This window comes from Haliotis rubra, unplaced genomic scaffold (genome assembly GCF_003918875.1).
Source record: "Haliotis rubra isolate DU_JTF1 unplaced genomic scaffold, ASM391887v1 Scf115, whole genome shotgun sequence".
In the NCBI taxonomy this organism is placed as follows: domain Eukaryota; kingdom Metazoa; phylum Mollusca; class Gastropoda; order Lepetellida; family Haliotidae; genus Haliotis; species Haliotis rubra.
The window spans coordinates 1720173-1737889 of NW_025765059.1; the positions used below are offsets into that span (position 1 = coordinate 1720173).

Below are 17717 nucleotides of genomic sequence, written 5' to 3' on the forward strand. Positions count from 1 at the left end.
CTCACCCACTCTTCCCTCCCATCGACTAGCCGTTCTCTCACCTGCCATGCTCATTATCAACTAGCCATTGACTCATCCACACCTCCCTCCATCAACTAGCCGCTGTCTCTCCTGCCACTCTCATTATCAACTAGCCATTGTCTCACCCACACCTCCCTCTATCAACTAGCCATTCTCATCCACACCTCCTTCTATCAACGAGCCATTATCTCACCCACACCTCCCTCTATCAACTGGCCATTATCTCACCCACACCTCCCTCTATCAACTAGCCATTCTCATCCACACCTCCCTCTATCAACTAGCCATTATCTCACCCACACCTCCCTCTATCAACTAGCCATTGTCTCACCCACTCCTCAATCTATCAACTAGCCATTGTCTCACCCACTCCTCCATCTATCAACTACTGCACTAACCATTGTCTCACCCGCTCCTCCATCTATCAACTAGCCATTATCTCACCCACACCTCCCTCTATCAACTGGCCATTATCACCCACACCTCCCTCTATCAACTAGCCATTCTCTCACACCTCCTCTATCAACTAGCCATTATCTCACCCTCCATCAACTAGCCATTGTCTCACCCATCTTCCTCCATCAACTGTTCTCAACCTCTTCCTCTATCAACTAGCCATTATCTCATTGTCTCACCTATTCCTCCCTCTATCAACTAGTCCAGTCTCACCATTTTCCTCCATCAACTAGCCATCAACCACTGTATCAACTAGCCATTCTCACCATTCCTCCCTGTATCAACTAGCCATTGTCTCACCTATTCCTCCCTCAATCAACTAGTCATTGTCTCACCATTCCTCACAATATCAACTAGCCATTGTCTCACTCACTCTTCCCTCGACCATCTAGCCATTGTCTCACTCGCCTCTCCCACTATCAACTAGCCATTTTCTCACCTATTCCTCCCTCTATCAACTAGTCATTGTCTCACAAACATCTCCCTCTATCAACTAGCCATTGTCTCACCTGCCTCTCCCTCTATCAATTAGCCATTGTCTCACCTATTCCTCCCTCTATCAACTAGCCATTGTCTCACCCACTCCTCAATCTATCAACTAGCTATTGTTTCACTCACTCCTCCCTCTATCAACTAGCCATTGTCTCACCTGCCGCTCCCTCTATCAACTAGCCATTGTCTCACCCATTCCTCCCTCTATCAACTAGCCATTGTCTCACCCACTCCTCAATCTATCAACTAGCCATTGTCTCACCCACTCCTCCATCTATCAACTACTGAACTAACCATTGTCTCACCCGCTCCTCCATCTATCAACTAGCTATTGTCTCACCCGCTCCTCCATCTATCAACTAGCTATCGTCTCACCCACTCCTCCATCTATCAACTACTGGAATGTGGAGTGCAGTCATTCGCACAACAGTTTGCCTTTTTTCTTCATGTCATTTACATTTTCTCTCTTACTAAAGTCGGGCGGTAATAGATCTGTATCTCTCAGAACATTTTGAACTCGAGGGATATATAAAGTATAGTTCTCTCCACGACAGTTCAGTCCCTTTACGTTAATATTTGCATGTTGATAGAAATAAATATCAGTCAAGCATAACATCACGTGCTCCTGCCTTGATACAGAATTGAATGAACATACTCTTTTGCTGGATCAGCAATCATACACTAGCTCATTGTTGCCAGTAGATTGCAGATGAGACCTGAAGTGGGCCCTGAAGTGCGTCTGTGCGTGGTTTCCTTTCGCAGTTTTTTTTTATCAATAAACGATGACTTGCATTATCGCTACAACGTCTTTTCAAGTTTCCTGGAGTGAAAAACACATCGAATCCATTACAGCTGCTGACTCGACTTCAGTCTGTTTCAATGACATAGCAATTTCTGCATGTGTTATGTACACTAACGCTGAAACAACCCTTCTGGAAGTCTCCAATATTTGCTGAGTCATTTGGGTGCTTTCCAGTGAACATGCGCATTGCATTTCATCATTTGTCAACATGATAGTAGTGTAACAACTATTCCGAATAGTTTTAAGATCACTCCCCAACATCACATATTTGTTTTGTTTGCACACTCATTCGTTATTGTTTGAGGCACAGATACCTTTAGAGATCTCTTCTCATTAATGCTTTTTCGACAAATATAGTTTGCTTATGATTTAACAAGCTTTTTTGAACTTACAAGATACGCGTATCATATATATATGTCAGTAAATCTTAGTCAAAACGGCAAAACCACAAATCGTGAAAGTTATTTGAATTGTTCTGCAAAAAACAAAATAATGAAAAGGAAATATTATTTTCCAATTTAAACATTTTTACATGGTATTGTTTTGACTCTTTACATTTTCAATGAGCAACTTTCTAAAAAAAATCCTTTGACGCCCATCAACGTTTCACAGATTTAATATCTATGGTTTCAACAAAGCAAGCAAAGTACTTCTCTGTTAGGGTGAATTATTCAGTACGAAACGTCAAATGGGTAAATAATGATATTTGTCTTTTTGTTTTTATGATCAGCGGGCTATTCCACGTGTCATATGATGTTAGAAGCGTACAGATCTATACATAAAGATCACCTTGATATCAAATATATGTAATATCAGTGTAATATAATACTACTAAAAATATCATGCATCCTCTAAAGTGTTGTCAGATTAACCAACTGAACACAGAAATTAATAATTTGTTTTTTGCAATCAGGCAGACGACTACCAGATGCAGTATATGATATAACCAGTTACTAGGAAAATATTTGATGACATCAATTTAAGTGCAGGATATAAACATCACAACAGAACAGATCTGATCGCCTGTGAAGTGTATTATGTCAGCAGACATTTAGAGTCATTTTGCGTTTGTGTAACAATCCCAACTATATCAGCAATAGCATTTGCGCGGTGTATCTGTGCAGATCGCTCATCAAGTCCTGAGGAATGGGTTTGTTATCGGAAGGTTCGCCTTTGACTTGGGAAGAGACGAAGCGACACGCTGAGCATGTTCGTAAGCATGGCATCAAGCAGTTTATCACTCAGTACAAGAAATTAAAAGGACGAACCCGTGATGTTCTTTACTGGGGAGACGAGGTGAGGCTACTTTTGATACGTCATATTGAAAATATGCTCATATCTTGTTGTAATATATAGGTCATCACCACGGCCATTGGGGGGCCCAGTGGGACAGGTCGTTTTCTACCAGACACAATCGGGTTTTATTCTGTAAAAAATCATGGTTTGGAGTGATTGTCTTGCCAATATACTGTCATGAAGTATACTATATTTGAAACAACAGATTTGATACTAGGCGATCCGTCTCCATGTAGTTCGTACCCAACTAAAATACCTTAAACATACCTATTTTGTCCCAAACCAGATTGCCATTAATAGGTACAGAACTTCAGACAACACAGTACCATATGTCTCTAACTCAGTAACTGATTATTTAGCACTAAATTCAAATTCTTCCTGTCTTTCTTTTTAATACCAAGTTATTCACATCACTATTATGTTCACTATCTGCTTCCAACATTCGCATATTCCTTCATTTTATATTTCCATAATTCATTCATTGTACATTTGAAACATTCATTGAATTCCATGTCCGTGCTACTGATAATTCAAATCATATACATTGTATATTTTCGTTGGTCATAGATTTGCTTTAATGAGGACAAGTTCTCACTGTAACCAGTCAAATAAGCCGTTACAATTGAACTTGCCAGTGTCAACAAAGGTAGCAGCCGCTGCTGCGAAGGTTTACTTGCTGTGCGATTCAGATGTAGGGGGGGAATCATACAGCCAAACTGACAAGCCTGAAACCTTTAAAATATATATGCAAGAACTCCTTCTACCTCTTTCAAAGTACCTCTGCAACAATAGTATTGCCAAGTTTAATCGGTTAGGTAAAACAAGCGAAAGTGAGTTATGATAGAAACCTTGTGATTGGTACGCTCAACTTCCCAGCGTAGACACCTGACTGGATAAAAAGCCAACCAAGGGAGGTAATAAAATTATCGGGCCAAGCAGTAGATGCATCCAGGGTATAATGGAGATTTATTGGAACGTATACCCTGGAGATTATCGAGGATGGTGGGTATGGGGTTACCCAACATTTGGATAGGAGTCTGCGCAAAATATTTTAGTGGAGATTGCCATGATAAAGGATTGTCCAGGTCCCCTGGTGCAGTATTCTGTTATCTGAAATGGTTATTGTTGCATTGATGCCATTAACAACCTTACCACTGGTTAGGGTCTAGGTTATAATTTAGGCCCATTGTAGGGGAAGAGGGGTTGGGGGGAGTGTTCGTAAAGGGAGATAGGTCTTGAGACAATCATATTTTGGTTACTCCTCTCCTCTTTATGAGACATTTTTCCATGACATATGAGCCTGAGGGGGCAGTCATGTTTTTGTTAATCAAACATCTCAGATAAAAAATTTTTATCTCGACTTGTTGTTGAAATTCTTTAAAATATACATTTTATACATGATGTGTTCTTTTTTGAAAAGATGAATTCATGCATGGAATGTTATTTTTTTTTTGTATATTTTTTATTCACTTCAGCTGGATACAATCGTGCATGGAATGTTATTAATGTTTGACATTAAGAGTGACAAGATTGAAAACATAATCTTGATTTTGGACCTGTTTCCCCAGCAGCCATTTTTACCAAATTGGTTCAAAATTTCATAATCCAAATATGGTCACAGTGCCGGTTACTTGAACATGTCAGGTAAATTTATAGAGACTTTTTAAAATTGTTTTTATAAATAAATGTTATTAAAGTGAGTTTTACGCTGTACTTGGGAATATTCGGCTATATGATGGCACTTGGCAGTCTGAAAATAATCAAGTCTGGACCAGACAATCTGGTGATCAACATCACACGCAATTGGGATACGATGACATGTGTCAACCATGTCAGTGTGCCTGACCACCTGATCCCGTTAGTCGCCTCTTACAACAAGCATGGGTTACTGAAGACCCTAACCCTGATCTTCACAGGTCAAATGTTATTAAATGAGGTCATACGAAGTTGTAAGGGCATAAGATAAATATCACCCTTATGTTCATTGTAAACACCTGCATGAAAGGTTTGAGTTTTTGTGTAATGTTTTAGTTGTATGAACATGAATAAATGATGTTCTTATTTAAACTGATGTTTTACAAATTTCATATTAATGTGAATTAAAACTGTATGTGAATATTGTTTTCTTCGTCATTGAAGTATTCGATTACAAATATATTTGTGTATATTGAGTGTGTTCTTAATACATCAAGCATAAGCTGACGGAGATAAATACTGGGCACTTACATTGAGCCCATTTCTGCACTTGCTGCAAGCATTCATGCCTTAAGAAAGCAGTCAGGTATAACATATTTTATGTTAGAGACTATGCTTACTCTGTAAAATTCAAATTCTAGTACATTGTTTGGCCGAGACCACACTCTGAGAGTAGAACACATACCTATGTCAAATATATGTCATGCAGTATGTTGGCAAAGCACTTACAAAATTGTCTTAGTTCCATTCTGTGAATTGATTTCATAGAACGTTCTTTTACTTTATTTGTAAACAATCTGACTTTCATTTCTTCTGGTAGTAAATATTTCATAGAGTTTATTTTTGCTTTATTAGGCTCATCATTTATACCACAATCTAATCATTAATAACGTTATTCTGATCTCTGTTTGAAAAACAGTAACCATGGAAACCCATTTCCAGGTCATGTAGTTAATCATCACTTAAACGAAAAAAGTTTGAAAAGATTGTTTTCATAAATTTGACTGGAATCCAAGAATCCTGGTTGTGTTACCATGGTTCCTTGGGAATATTACTTACCAGTTGTGATCATGGTCTATTTCTTCATATTCTACCAAAAGTCAGGTCTTCCCAAAACACATATATAAAATATGTTCTGAGAACATTTTATAAGAATCCTTTTTATTCAGTATTATATCAATTATTTGAAGTACCTTCTTTCCTTCTCTTTCTGTATGAGTAAGGGATTGAGTGAGTTCAGTTTTTCTCCTCTAGTGTTGGCAATATTCCAGCAATATCATGGCTGGGGACACCAGAAACGGGCTTCACACATTGTATCCATTTGAGGAATTGAACCCTGGTCTTCAGCGTGACAGGCGAACGCTTTAACCACTAAGCTACACTGCCCCTCTGTATGATATATCACAATGTTCACATTTGAGTGAGTGAGTTTAGTTTTACGCCGCACTCAGCAATATTCCAGCTATATGGCGGCGGTCTGTGAATAATCGAGTCTGGACCAGACAATCCAGTGATCAACAGCATGAGCATCGATCTGCGCAAATGGGAACCGATGACATGTGTCAACCAAGTCAGCGAGCTTGACCACCCAATCCTGTTAGTCGCCTCTTACGACAAGTATAGTCGCCTTGTGTGGCAAACATGGGTTGTTGAAGACCTATTCTACCCCAGATCTTCACGGGTCTTCACATTTGAAGGTTCAGCCACTTTACCTGTGGTATTATTTTGTTCTAACTATATAGACATGATGAACATTGTCAGTAGGTGACAAGAAGTTACTATTTGAGTTGACATTCCCCACACATGTAAATATTTTGTTATATATATTTATCCGATATGTTCCTATTTCCTCAAAGTTTAGAGCTCAGATATTGCGATGGGGGGAAAAGAAATCTCTTACCCAAGGGAAAATTAAGAGGTCATAATGCATGCATTTCTCTTCAGGTTGAGTACATGTTGGTGAAGTTTGACCACAGCAAGAAGAAGACCCAGTTGTCTCTCAAAGCTCAGGATGTCCTTCAGGCCCTGGTCCAGAGGCAGACTAAGTACGTTTAGGTGGTGACCAGTTGGTTAGCAACAGGTGTTTGTTCAACAATCCTCGTTTCTTGACCAGATTTGTGGTCATTATGTATCTGTCTCTCAATACCTGGAAAGCCCCAATATCAAATTTGTATCATATATACACAAGCATTAATTATATACGTCCTAAATCCAAGGGCAATTTTTTAAAACTTGGTCCAAACAGGCGATCATGGTTTAGCGTACTGAAATGCACATGCAAAACATGTGCCTCTCATAATATCATGCAAACTGTAAAAATATTTATGAAGGTGTGTCAGGATCCAATATGATTCATGTGTCAGGTGCTGCAATTGGTTCGTCATTTTTTAAGCTTGAACCGTTTCGTTAGAAAAAATTACCGCCCGTAACCCTCATTTTTCATCATTCTATACCTAAGAAGGGTAGTAAGATGTATAGTAAGTATAGGTGGTTTTTAAAGAAAGCCTACCCTAACTCTAACCCTAAACCTAACATAATGCTAAATCTAAACCCTAAAACCCAAAACCCAAACCCTTGAAATAATAATAATAAGTAGAATACATTTCAAGCGGGGGTCATGGGCGGAACTCTTACAGTTTCGTTTTTGGCACTTGGCAAAAATTCAGCTATGTTAGTTTTTCAATGATCAAGTCTGGTCCAGACATTAGAGTGATTAACATCCAAATTGGTTGTCTTTGAGATGTGTCTGTGGAGGGTTCCATGTTAAACTGTGACATGGTAACACCACAGACACACATCATGCTTATATCGGAGGAAATTGTCTGGTTTAAGATTATTTATTTGAAATGTTTATGCTCACTTGTACTTGAATGTATGAAGTGAAGAATTAATGGTTGAATAGGACATTTCGAAAACTTTGTTCTCTGTACAGTTATATTCTTGTATTAGTTGTAATAACGATATTAAAAACAGCATCTAACTGACATGCTTCTGACAATGAGTTGTTTCTCCAGGGACTACCCAGCAACTTGGCACCCTGAGTATGCCGACTACATGGTAGAGGGCACTCCAGGCAAACCATATGGCTGTCTCATGGCTCACTTCAACCTGGTGGAAAGAAGCATGAAACTGAGGTATGCAGGAACATTGGAAATGAAAAATTGTAATATACTGACTGACTGACTGAGTTTAGTTTTACGCCGCTTTTAGCAATATTCCAGCAACATCACGGCGGGGGACACCAGAAATGGGCTTCACACATTGTGCCTATGTGGGGAATCGAACCCGGGTCTTCGGCGTGACGAGCCAACGCTTTAACCACTAGGCTACCCCACCGCCCCTGTAATATACAATCAGTGTATACCAGAACCAGTCTCTGCCTCTCTGACACCATCATTATTGGGCAAATGTCTTAATAACTAGGACATTCTCCTGAAACTGAAAGTATTCACTTTGTCAGGTCCAAGATGACACAAACATGTTAGTTGTCAAGAAAAGACAAAGTATCTTCTACACGTTTGTTGTTTTCTAGACGGGAGGAGATCCAATCGCTGCTTGAGCCAGATGAGGAAGCCATGTCCATCACAGTCTTTCCCAGGTAGGTTTACTTAAAAACTGACTTCAGTATAATTTCATTTTCAATTCATATGATATTGTGCAAACTAGAAATATGCATGTCACATTTAAGTACTGTATGCACATAATTTTTTATGTTAATGACTGAATAAATGCAAAACATATTGAAGTGAATTGTCATGAATACACAATGCCATTTAGAAAGTGGTCAAATGTAACATATGTTATATTTGGGATTACACTTTCTCAGTAAAGTACAGATTCTAGTTCTTTGTTAGCTTTGACTAGTTTGAGTCCTCACAGAGTGTGGAATCCGAGATGGGAGAATCCAAGAAAGTGTATTCCCAAATATAACATATGTAACAACTAAGTCAATTATAATTGTGATAATGTTCTCTGAAACTGTTTCTTTTATCATAAACACAGAAAAATGTGTTAAAAACTAACTGCATGAAATCAGTGATAGCACATGAAACAATATGCAAAACAAAGGTCACACATTTTACTAGCAGCCATTCTGGATGAGAAGGAAGAACTTCTATACTTCAATTTGGAGTAATGTTTCATATCCATACTCTGTACATCATTTGCATAATAATGGTGTTAGAAACTAGACCAAAACACCACACCTAAATGCAATGAAGAATTTGTTCTTATTCTTATTAAGTGCTCAAACTTCTAACCACCTCTCAAAGCAGTCAGAAAATGCTAGTCTGTTAGTGAATTGGCCTACATTTTTGTTGGTTTATGGCAGCATAAATGCAAACCAATGGCTTTGTAGCCTAAGTCCCTGAATAGCTTTGTGTTTATTTCTTCAGTTTGGCCGATACCAGAAGCAGGATGTTTTGATGTTGAGCATGTAACCAATACTTCTATCGTATTTATGACCCATGCCTCTGATCAGCCATATTCATTAACCAAATAGAAAAGTGTGGTACTACCATGTCCAGAGCATATCTTCGCAGCAAGACCTTAGATGGTACTAATTAGTTGAAGAGTGAGTTGATGTAGTTTCATTATGAATATATTATGCATTAAAGTGTCTTATTTGCAGATGGAGACTTGAGTATAGATAACATTGCTCATACAGAATGTCTGTTTTCAGACTTGGGTGTCCCAATTTCACTGTGCCAACATATGAGCCCACGCCAACATCTGGGGCTTCACGATCTCTCTTCTTCCCTGACGAAGCCATCAACAGTGGTCATCCACGCTTTAAGTACTGTCATGCTTACTTGACTTCACTTCAATTTGTTCATGTTCAGTGATATTGATTACATGATTAAAGGATTTTAAAATATTTTTGTTATGTCATCATAAAACATAAAATGATCCCATCATGGCTAAAGGTTTATCTGTGTATGATTTAGACCTATTCAAGACGAGATAAGATGAGTATATTCTGTGGTACAGCCTCATGGTTATGACTAAATATCATCTTCAAACTTGCTTTAGTCATGTAATCTTACATGGAAACTTTCTCTCCTGCTGGTTGTATTTTTCGTTTTGATGAATCAGGTTTTGTTTCTCTGTTGCTGTCCCACTCTGAAATAACTTGTCTTAAATATGATTGATAATCCAATGAAAGATGTACACATTGCATTGTCAAAAGTTTGATTGGCCATGTTTGCTTAACTACAGAGACAGCAGAGGTAGAAATAAGTGTTCCCATACCTTTTGATAATCTAATTAAACGTGGGGCAGTGAGGTAGTCTAGTGCTTAAAGTGTTGGCTCGTCGAGCCGAAGACCTGGGTTCGAATCCCCACATGGGTACAATGAGTGAAGCCCATTTCTGGTGTCCCCCGCCGTGATGTTGCCTGGAATATTGCTAAAAGCGGCGTAAAACTCAGTCAGTCAGTCTAATTAAACGTAATCACAACAATTATATCATTTCAATTTCTTGTTTAATGTATCAGTAAACACCATGTAAACCTAAAAATGTGACAGCTAGAACTCCTGAACACATTCATGACTGCAAGAATAGGTCATTTGTCATGGGCCCAATCCACCAATCATGTTACCATCCAAAACATGATTTCCTGTTTTGCACAATGGCATTCAAAATGGCCACTCCCATGTTAGGCTGTGAGATGGAAAGTGCCACCGATAAGCAGTTTGATGGGGTGCAAAAATAGATTTTGGATCATTTGAGTTTGTCAAATTTATTGCATTTTCCATGAAAAGAATCATGGTGACTATTACTTGATGTCGTGCCAAGGGGCACATTTCAATATTTGCTGTGCCATGGTACACAAATGAAGGACAATTTCGATCCCTCACAGGTTTGTCTGTTAAATGATTGACTGCATTGTACATATGCAAGGTGTCAGAAGCCTTAACTGAGATGAACCATATCCTCTTTCAGAACTTTAACAAGGAATATAAGGGAACGTCGTGGAGAGAAAGTAACCATCAATGTACCAGGTGAGGAGTAACTTTGATGACCTTGCTTCCTACCTTCTTATTGATACACTACTCATCATTCTTTTTGTGTCCTTTAAAACTTTTGAAACTGCAGAAAATCAGGCAAGAAATATACCTCACAACCATGTTGCCCGATGATTGACACATATGAGATCACAATATTTAACCATATCATACGAGTCTGTTTCACGAATTTGCAAAGGAAGAAAAATATGTTTCAGAAAGATTGATATTATTCTGTTTGTGGGCATCACATGAACAATGAATTTAACTAACTGATGTAACTGCAAGCTCATTCATAGTTGAGCGCATAAACAACATTATTACATACTGTTACCATGGTTACTAAACCCCGAAGTAATTATGTTGACATAATATCCACCACATTGTAGCAAGACATCATTTCTCCCTATTGTATCGTAGACACAACACTGCTACAAGATCACATTATGTATATCTGCACCTTCAGGGTGTTTCCAGAATGCATCATTTGCCTATCCATCAACTATACATGAATAAGGTCATCCCTCATGGTATTGTAGACATATCACTGATACCAAACATATATTTCATATATCTGTACATTTAGCATGATTGAAGAATTCTTTATTTGCCTATCCTTCAGTGTATAAGGACGTCAACACGGAAGATCCATTTATAGAAGACTTTTCTGTCCTGGGAGACGATGGCGAGGCTCAGAGAGCGGCCAAACCAGACAACATATACATGGACTGTATGGGCTTCGGCATGGGCAACTCATGTCTTCAAGTGACCTTCCAGGCTTGCAACATCGACGAGGCTCGACTACTGTATGATCAGCTGACTACACTGTGTCCCATGCTGGTAAGGACTTATTGCACTCTCAGAAACCTCACATCCTCTGGGTCACAGTGACAGAACACCGCAGAGTCCCTGCTTACACTGTCCTCTAGGTCACATTGACCATGTTGAAAAGAACTTTATTTTCAACAACGTGCCTAAAATTACAATATATATCTGATGTGAAAGTGTTCTTTGTTAGCTGTTTCTGTTTTTTTAACATTTCATTCAGTGCAATAATGTTAAGCTAAGCATTAATGTCTCTTCCTCTAAATTGATTTTGTCACCTGTGTACTACAAGTCACCTCAATGAAGCTGTTACATGAATTGTAACTATGTTAGGCTTGAGAAATATAAGAATTAGTTCTCAGGCAATGGCTTTTAATAAACTGGTAAACTCGAGGGGCATTTTTTGTTTTCTCACCCTTGGAAAGGGCCTCCGTACAGTTGTAATTCACACAATGCTCCTTGATGTTATCCAGTATGTACAGTATACAGTACAGTATCAAGATCACAAACAATATATTCGTGCCTAACAACCAGTTAAACAGATGTGTGGACTTAAATAGATGCACATATGTTTCTATGGTCACCTTTGTTTTCATATGAAGATATGCTTTTCTTCATGCTATTGTACAATGACAATAAAACATGAGAAAAAATAAAGAATGTATACATATATGTATTTATATACAGTACAACCAGGAATTATTGAGAATTTAAAGATTGTGATTTTTTATGTTTTTCACTCATTACTCACGTGTTAAATGTGAATATTAGCAGAACATAACTCCAGATTCAAAGACAGGTGAACAGTTAGTATTTTGTCAAGTCACCATGGGCAGCAATGCAGGCTTCAATGCGGCGGGGCATACTACTGATCAAAGAAGTTAGAAAGTCGTGGTCCATGCTGTCCCAATATCGGACCACCTCTTCTTTCATTTCAGCAATATTTGTCAGATTTTTCTTATTGACACTTTATTTAATAAGCCCCCAAACATTTTGTATTGGATTTAGGTCAGGGCGATATCTTGGCCAATCTAATAATGTCATATTTTGGGTCCGAAACCAGGCCTGTGAATGCTTTGAACGATGCTTTGGGTCATTGTCCTGCTGGAAAATCCAAAAATTTCCATAGAACATGTGAGCAGATGGAAGTAAATGTCCCTCGAGAATATCTGTGTACCGCTCACTCTTCATATTCCCTTCAAATACACAGAGGGGCGTTGTCTCTAACACAGATATGCCACCCCACATGTTAAATTTCGGACTGTACTTTGTGCGCTGATACAAAGGTTTTTCAGTTTGTTTAGTCCAGAATTTCAGAAACAGCCACACAGAACTTTCATCTGAGAAAATCACATTGTCCCAGTTAACATTTCTATGCTGTAAGCACCAGTTCAACCTTCGCTTCTTTTGTTCAGGTTTCATGATCGGTGATGGAATTCCTCGACTTTTCTGCCAACCCATTGCATGCAGCTCAGTTCTAATTGTCTCCTTACAGACAGCCACAGTTCCTCTATCAATGATATCCAACCTTAAGTTTTCTAAACTCCTTCGTTAATTTTAAGAAACAAGAATATCAAGCCACCTCCTGTCACCGAGAGTCAATTTTCTGGGCCTACCTGCGCCTCCCTGGTGCTCAATGCCATATCCATTTGTAAAACATGATAAACAGTGGACAAAGGGATGCCTGTTCTACTTGAAATCACTTTAGCTGATCTGATGTCCTTGGTATAATACTCTAAAATCAACTTCCTTTTCTCTAAATCATCCATACTGAGGATCACTGAAAATGTCATCTGCTAGCAAGTAAACAAAGGGGGATAACTCTTCACAAACTAATGAAAAAGGGTTAACGGAGTTGTCTCTCTTGAATGAAACCAAGCACTTGATAGCTGGTCAAGGTTGTTTATACTAGAAATCCAATTAAACATATTCCTAAAATTCTCAATAATTTCTGGTCATACTATATATATTACTGTTGAATATCCCACAAAATACATACATTGCTTTTAATATCACAGATTAACTATTTGCCCGTCATTCTAGAATACAGTATTTGGCTAAATTTGACTGTCAATGTTTACGTAACACATGTGTACAATGAGCTTTTATTTTGCTTCTCAACGCAAAAATCGTTATCAAAAGCACATAGACCCGGAAATAGCAAATGTATCTAGACATCCAAAACTAATGCATTGTGATAGTTTTATTTAAGATTTCAGTATCCTGATTTGCAATGTCCTGCTATTTCACAAGGCAAACACACCTGTAGTCTGGCACCATGTACACAAATACCATTTCATATGTAAATCGTCATGTCGAATGATGTTCCATACAAATTTCAAATTGTCATTGACCAAGTTAGCAAACAGCATAACTAGCTAAAAAGACTTGCTGCCTGAACACCATTACACAAGATTAAGCAGTGGGCATGCCAGGGACTCATCAAGTCCACTGTGAAGCCAGTGTGGTATGAGTTTGGGGTAATGAATACAATAACAAGTATGCAGCTGAAGTATCAATCATCATGTTCAGATAAACAATAACAAAATGTAATCTTTAACATGTTTTAACCATAGTGACAATGTATATTTATTATTATTATTATAGGATATTTATATTTATATCCACGCACTAGTGCTTGCTCAAGGTGCTGGTATTTTTTCCCTCGATCATTGGATGTCAATATATTTATCCTGACAATGAACAAATTACTGTCAGATCAAATATATATGAATGTTGATTTATATCCTGCTTGGCTTACATTTATTCCATTTTGCATATTTCACTTTGATAAATACCACCAAAATTCAAATAAAAACACTCCTTTTTTAAAAAAAAATCATGAATATTTGATTCAAGTGATTATAAATAATGAACTGATTTCATGAAAGTTGATGATACGATTCACTGAATATATGTAAAATCAGTGAAACATCACAGCCCTACTGTACGCTATATTGGATCAATTTGTTCATAGTATTGCAGAATTTCACTGCCAGGATTGTGTGTTTGAGATACAGCATATTCATCCAAAGTGGAAATAATAACGAAACGTGTGGCAGACCTGGTGATGGTGCGGCAATGCCTGAGAGCCAATACTACTTCTTTTAAGCCTTAATAGGAATTGGGAAATTTGTTATTCCAATGTGGGAATTTATGTTGACATTTGCCGCAGATTTGTGGCCATATATTAGCCTCTGAGCAGGTTTGATAAACCCTGATGTACCTCTCAAGTGTATCTGTCTGTAGTCAAGTAATTGTCTGGATAATAAATAACCCCAATCCATAAAGCCAACTTTGTAAGACTGGGTTGTGTTGCCCTAGACACAGAAGGATTTAATGATGGCCCTATGTTTTCCTATGTTGAGCAAGGACTTTGTGTTCTGTCAAAACATGCAACATTGATAAGGTAAATATCTGACGTAGCTTAGTTGCATTTTCATGTAGGAGGACATTGGCCCTTCGACTAAGATCCATGATTTGGAGACCTCACAACCTTCAGAACTGCATGCATGTTTTGCTCAATGGTAGCGACTGTGTGTGTGTGTAAACATGGCACTTTCTTCTGTATGCATTGATAGGAAACTTGTTTCATGATCTTGAACTCAATTGTTCAGGTGTTTTTGAACAATATGGCATTGAGACTGTTCTCTTTTTTCTTATTGATTTTAAGATGGAAGGATATATAGAAATTGTGAACTTTTCCCTGGACAGGTAAACTGTAAACATTCAGTTCTGTGTGCATGAACATGTTCATCCTTTCCATTCACCTCAGTGGTGCTTTGTATAACTACGTCAGTCTTTTGCCACCTGCAGCTTTTGCTTGGATGTTTATGAAAACTTTTGGTATCTCCATGGCTTTCCCAAGCTGAATTTCTCCAATGAAAGCAAGTAATATCTACCATGGTGTTTGCAATTTATATGCACAAGTGGATATATGGTACTCAGATGAACAAATCTGCGAGTGCATCTATAAATGTGATTGAATACAAACAGTACACTGTCATTGGTCATGCTCACAATCTAGACACTTTTTCAAGGGTTATTTAGTACTTGTTATATGATATATTGCTTACTTGATATATCGGTTCCAGATGTATAGTTACAAGTAGGGTACTTGCAGTATGGATTGGTATCATCGTGATGATTGAGAGCCCATACATTGGACTGGATGCTTGACTCGTATTAGATGAGCCTGCGCACTACATGCGTTTGTGACAAGTAGGCGGGGCAGGGAATCTAGACGAATACACTTGGTTGCTACAGGTAGATTGGCGATTAAGCAAGTGCAATACATGCTGACCGTGGCGTCCAAGTTAGGGAAGCATGGGAAAATTTTTCATTCTCAGGCAAGGGAGTTAGCCTACACTGTTATTATTTATGTGGAAAAGACGTGTGCAACCAAAGTAGAAGCAATGTCAAAAAGTAGCCTTGCAACGTGTCTTTCCAAGGCAACTTTAAAACGTATTAAAACATGATTCGCATGAGGAAATTGAACTTTTCAAGTTTTAGACGACAACCTGTTTCCCTCATTTTTCAAATAAAATGTTCTGGAGGGCGTTCCCATATCTGCAAATTGAGGTCATTTGTCAGGTCGTGGCTCATCTAACAGTAGTACATCAGTACAGGACTCTCCTTTCTCTATTCACACCAATTTTGCCATTTGTCTGTAATGTCTGCTGAGTCAAATCGGATGAATAATTTATATCAGTGGAGAAATCAATGCGTTATTACCTGTAGTGTTCACAAATTGCAAAATTATACGATCAAGTTGATGCGTTTCCTTGAGCCAGAACTGGTTTCTCATCTATCAGCAGCTGGTGTGTATAGAATTAGAAAGGATGTCTGTATTGTGTGTTTTCTCTGTCCAGGAAGACCTTTGAAAAAGTAATAATGCCACTTATTTCCGATCCCATTGGTTGTTAAACAGACAAATATCAAGATAAGGTTTTTGCATATTTATTTTATATGCAAATTTGTATGAAACATATTGGCAACCATCACAAGTTACAAAAAATACACAAAATCTATTTTGATTCATCATAATCAGTTCGACACATATTAACCGAAGTGACAATAAATGCTTACGTAGTCAGAATTTTACAAGGAAACCAGGAACATTGTTCGGTTGTTTTGACCAGACAGGTCAAGCTGGGAGATCAGTCTGTTGGTCATCTGAGCATGAGTGTAGTGCCCTGTTCCACAAAGCAAGTTTGGTGCTACAAGTGTCGTTACCAGATCAGTGATACCATGATTGGAACTCTATCACTGCTTTGTCGAATGGTGCCCAGTGGTTTATTTGAAGAAGATCTCTTCATATAGGAGGAAGAGAGTAAAGGCGTTGTAGTTGGCGTGGACCCAACTCTCTCCATACCCTCCATCAACCAGCATGACATACACCTGGTCACCAAACTCTAGTCGACTGATTGTCTGTATACTACTGGAAGGGTAAAACCCAGAATTCTTGCTGTCATCTGCCCAGAGTGCTGCAATTGGTCGACTATTGATAAAGATACGAGCATTTACCTTGGCGCCTGGATGAGACATGAGATACAGTGAAATGACGTATACACCAGGAATTGTGCAGATAAATACACCAGTTGTGTTGTCGTAGTTGTCTGCAAGGTCAATCAGTTTAAGATCAAAGGGCACAATGACATCCTTGTCTGGCCCGAAGTGTTCTGTGAGTACAGAGGATGAGGCAGCCTGCATGGACATTGATGTCTCTGCAGCTGGACCAGGCTCACCTTTGGCTCCCTTGGGCCCAGGAGGGCCGGCAGGACCCCTGTCCCCCTTCTTACCCTGTGACTTGTAGGCTTTCTTGGACCCTTTCTTCCCTTTCCCTGCGTTTTTCTTTTTATCTGGAAAATAGGTAATTTGACATTTACGTCTAATTGATAAATTGGGAACAAAAGCCATTTGATTTAGAAATAAGTATCGGGACGTCTATTCGACTACATCAAAGGTAGGAAATGAATGGATAGAGGTGGGAATTGTGAGCTTTATGTTTATTGCTACTAGTTATATCAGAACTTTTATTGTCTTACTTAAAAATACCATACATTACATCCCAAACAGAGCTTTATAAGAATGCCAATTTGGACCTACGGAAGATTCTTCTTACAA

General features: G+C 38.4%; 1 protein-coding gene across 1 annotated transcript in view; it reads left to right on the plus strand.

Annotated features, from left to right (window-relative positions):
- The first annotated feature begins 2754 nt into the window (after positions 1-2754).
- Positions 2755-17717, plus strand: part of LOC124254571 (glutamate--cysteine ligase catalytic subunit-like) — a 32845-nt gene continuing 17882 nt past the window's right edge. Inside the window, exons 1-7 of the mRNA XM_046688400.1 lie at positions 2755-3067; positions 6707-6807; positions 7777-7896; positions 8295-8360; positions 9444-9557; positions 10705-10763; positions 11389-11606. Of these exons, the coding sequence (XP_046544356.1) occupies positions 2918-3067; positions 6707-6807; positions 7777-7896; positions 8295-8360; positions 9444-9557; positions 10705-10763; positions 11389-11606 (828 nt within the window). The 5' untranslated portion in view covers positions 2755-2917. The remainder of the gene's footprint in view (positions 3068-6706; positions 6808-7776; positions 7897-8294; positions 8361-9443; positions 9558-10704; positions 10764-11388; positions 11607-17717) is intronic.